This window comes from Strix uralensis, chromosome 4 (assembly GCF_047716275.1).
Source record: "Strix uralensis isolate ZFMK-TIS-50842 chromosome 4, bStrUra1, whole genome shotgun sequence".
NCBI lineage: Eukaryota > Metazoa > Chordata > Aves > Strigiformes > Strigidae > Strix > Strix uralensis.
In genome coordinates this window covers 89,678,741-89,682,825 of record NC_133975.1, presented here as the reverse complement: position 1 = coordinate 89,682,825, position 4,085 = coordinate 89,678,741, and the positions used below count along the sequence as shown (strand labels likewise).

Genomic DNA, 4,085 nt, shown 5'->3' with positions numbered 1-4,085 from the left:
CCGGAAGCGCCGCCCCGCCCCGCCCCACCCGCCACCGGCCGCCGTCCGGGCGCTGCCGCCGCCTCCCTCCCCCGTTCCGCCCGCATGGAGCAGCCCAGCGGCGGCGGGCCGGGTGCTGAGGGGCCGCCCGGCGCCGCCTGCCCGGCGTGGCGTGGGCTGCTACCGGGGACCTCACTCGGCGGGGCCCGGGAGGCGGCGGCGGCGGGGTGGAGGAGGTGAGTACCGGGGCGGCGGGGCGGGCGGCCGTGCCCGCGGCCGACGCTGTGGCCGTGCCTTGCAGCCTGGTGCGGCGGAGCCCGGAGGAGGCGGAGGCCAAGGCGGCGGTGGGCAGGGCGGGCGGCCGGCTGCAGCGGCTGCGTGCGCGGCGGCCCGTGGCGGCGGGCGCGGAGCTGCTCAACCGGCCCCGGGAGGCCCGCGGGGCCGCGGCGGAGGAGCGGCAGCCGGCCGGAGGCGAGGGGATCGCGGCGCCGCGGGAGGCCGGGCCGAGGGGGCGGCCGGCGGCGGTGCAGGGGGACGGGGCCTCTCCTGGCGGGACGGCGGCGGAGCCCCTCGCAGGTAGGTGCCGCGCCGGGGACGCGCGGCCCACCCCGGGTGAAAGGAGCGGCCCCGGCCCTTCCCCCGGGTCTTCCGGCGCCTTCAGCTGCCCCTGGCATCGGTGCGCTGGTGTGTTGGCCCCGCAAGACCCTCCGGGATCGCTGGCCTGGCTGGGCGTCGGTCTTAAGAGCTACCAGCCAAGAAAGGAGCGTGCCACCCTGGTCTGTGCTGGTCACGATGCTATCTCCTAGAAATACTGCCTGTGAAACACTAGAAACGCTGCACGGGTGCTGTCTGTGGTGAGAGAACAGAGGTTTCCCCCATCTTCCCCAGTTTAAAAGAAAAAAAGGTCATCAAAGTAATGGTTTTCATGCCAGAGCCCTAGGATTACTGCAGAGTATCTGTCTCCAGCATTCACACTGGTCACGCTCCTCTGATCCAGCAGCAAACGTGTCATATAACAACAGCCAGCGTTAATTCACCCACCGTGCTTTTGTGTTTGTGCAGGGAAGCCTGATGTCTCCAAGGTGGTAGCTGATGAAACCACAGTCCTCGATGTCCCTGCTGAGGTTAGCAGGCCGGCCACCAAACATTTCCACAGGCTGCAAGAAGAGGAAAGCACAGCTTCCAAACACGAGCCACGGCAAGCCGAGGTGCTGAGGACCAAGAATCGGCACCTTGAGACCATCTCAACCATTAAGGCCAGTGGCAGGTGCAAGGAAGAATTGGGCAAGGGTGTGGATCCCGGATCTGTAGCAGAAAACGTGGAGATGGGGCATAAAAAGGCATGTCCAGGAGACCTGGACCTGTCGTCGCCCTCACGTGGGGTTGGACTCGGTGCTCGCTTGGTTGGCGAGCCATGCAAGGTGCGTGCCCTGGCCAGCCAGCTCCAGAAGTGCCTGCAGAATGGTGGTGGCAGGACAGCCGGGCAGGAATCCCAGCAGCCCAGCTGTCCTCCTGAAGGAGAGGGCGTAGAGACTTGTGAGAAAGAGAGCAAAGCTTCCAAAGACTCCAGACTGGCATCCCCAGAGCATGAGGGAAAGGGCCCACTGGAAGGGCCTGAGGGGCAGGAGGCGTATACGGAGCTGGTGGAGGGTCGTTCTGGCAGTCCCGGACCCCTATCAAAAGCTCTGCCCCCGAAGGACATGATCAAGCGCAGGTACCGCTGCGGGGAGTGTGGTAAAGCCTTCCTGCAGCTCTGCCACCTCAAGAAACACCGCTTCATCCACGCTGGCCACAAGCCCTTCCTGTGCACCGAGTGTGGCAAGAGCTACAGTTCAGAGGAGAGCTTCAAGGCCCACGTCTTGGCCCACCGGGGTGTGCGGCCTTTCCAGTGCACCCAGTGTGACAAGGCTTACCGCACCAAACGAGACTTGCAGGAGCACCAGGTCCTGCACACTGGCCAGCGCCCCTTCTCCTGCGAGCAGTGCGGCAAGGCCTTCGCGCGCCGGCCCTCTCTCCGCATCCACAGGAAGATCCACCTGGCCGCTGGGACCGGCCTGGCTGGCCCCAAGGGCTGCCAGTGTGCCATATGTGGCCGTCACCTGGCCAACCCCGGCTCCTTGCGCAACCACATGCGCCTGCACACGGGCGAGCGTCCTTATGCCTGTCCTTACTGCGGCAAGGACTTCCGACAGCAGAGCAACCTGCGCGAGCACCTCCGGCTGCACACGGGCGAGAAGCCCTACAAGTGCCGCTTCTGCGGGGACGCCTTCCCCAAGCTGCCGGAGCTGCGGCGGCACCTCATCTCCCACACGGGCGAGGCTCACCTGTGCACCGTGTGCGGCAAGGCGCTGCGGGACCCCCACACGCTGCGTGCCCACGAGCGCCTGCACACGGGCGAGCGCCCTTTCCGCTGCGAGCAGTGCGGCAAGTCCTACACCCTGGCCACCAAGCTGCGGCGCCATCAGAAATCCCACCTGGCTGGCAAGCCCTACAAATGCGAGCTCTGCGGCATGGGCTACAGCCTTCCCCAGAGCCTTGCGCGCCACGCACTCATCCACAAGTCGGAAAAGGACCCCGAGGAACTCACTGTGGCAGTGGCCTCGCTTGCTGTGGACCAGGCGGCGAGGGAAAAGCCTCAGAGGAAGGGCCACCAGGAGGAGGTTGTGGCAGAACCCACCTTGCTGATGGTGGAGGTGCCGGGGCCAGCGAATGAGGCTGAGCTGCTGATGGCAGCCAGCGGTTGCTGCGTTGCTACTTACCCATCTGGAGGCAGCCCCCCAGGGGCATGCAGGAGGCCTGCTGGGCATTTGCTGTCGGCAAAGGATGTCGTTGAAATCCCCATGTCCGAGCACAAGGACGAATGCGTTCTAGTGCAGGGTGAGGGCTCAGCGAGTGACGTGGTCATCGTGCAGGAGGGGGTGGGCTTCGGAGCGGTGGCAGAAGTAGTGGAGGTGGAGACTGGGACATGACTATCCCAGCCTGCCCTGGCTGATCATCTTCTGTGCTTATTAAAATGGGGTAAAAAAAAAAACCAACAAAAAACCTAGTTCTCTTGTCTCTCTGTGGCAGCAAGGTCCCATGGCTCAGCCCCACGCAGAATTAGCAGTCTTGGAGGTAACTGCCTGTGTAGACATGGGTCTATCAGTAGCTGCTCATTGGAGCTACGAGCCTGCACATGCCACGTGCTGGGCCTGGGGCAGGGAAGGCAATGGCTGCTGGTGGGATAACGTCTTGGAGAAGACACCCACAGCGTTAATGAGCAGTGCTTCTGCTCTGCCTCTGTTACACTGTCAGAGTGTGACAGTGCACCGCGGGGAAGGCAGGAAAAGTCTCAGAGCAGCAGCTTTGAACAACACCTTCTTTCAAGTTTTTCTTTCTCTAAATAACTGTTGCCATTCAGGCACTTTCCTGGGCTTTTACTCTTGGAGCTCAGCAGCACTTCTGATCATTTGAAGGTGATGCTGATCCCAGACATTGCTGGGAAGCAGCTTCCCAAGTGTTTACAAGTGTCCCTGCTGTGGGTTTTTTGAAGAGCATTTTTCACAATTAGCAGAAGCAAAGCCCTGCCTTGGAGCTAGGGCTGAGTGTTCCTTCTCCACTGGCACCTGTTTTTCTTGCTGTTGGCTTCCTGGCCTTACAGTGACTGGACGGCCTGTGTGAGGACATGAAAGGATAGCTTGTGTCCCGCTGTGAGAACAGCATTGTGCAGTGCATGTTTCACCATCCCCAGCTGAGAGGCTCCTCGCCTCTCCAGGTAAGGGTTCAATAGTTGATCTCTATATGCTCAGAAGAATTTGCCTTTCCCCTCCATGTTCAAGCTGGGTTCATTAATCTGTTTCCCCTGTTCTTTTTCTCACATTCTTGCTTCCTCTCTTCCACTTCTTTCCTGCTCCTGCACCAAAAAGCTAAAAGACAGCAGCACCCCAGCTACACCCCAGTGTTGACACTGCTCAGTTTTTTCAGTGCTCGTTTGCCAGCTGAGGCACGCTGAAGGAAATTAGTCCCATTTCAGGAAGGAAGTGCACAGTTCCCAATGCCACGTGAACTTGACCTCAGAGGAAGTGACTGACAATACCAGACCTAACAGAGGTCTTTCAGACTTGCCT

At 61.4% G+C, this 4,085-nt stretch overlaps 1 protein-coding gene across 1 annotated transcript; it reads left to right on the top strand.

The window, feature by feature from the left end:
- Positions 1–63: 63 nt before the first annotated feature.
- ZNF408 (zinc finger protein 408) lies at positions 64–3,021 on the top strand. Its single transcript, XM_074867715.1, has 3 exons — positions 64–215; positions 281–555; positions 1,042–3,021. The coding sequence occupies exons 1-3, from the start codon at positions 85–87 to the stop codon at positions 2,946–2,948; spliced, it is 2,313 nt and encodes a 770-aa protein (XP_074723816.1). The 5' UTR covers positions 64–84; the 3' UTR covers positions 2,949–3,021.
- The last annotated feature ends 1,064 nt before the right edge of the window (positions 3,022–4,085 follow it).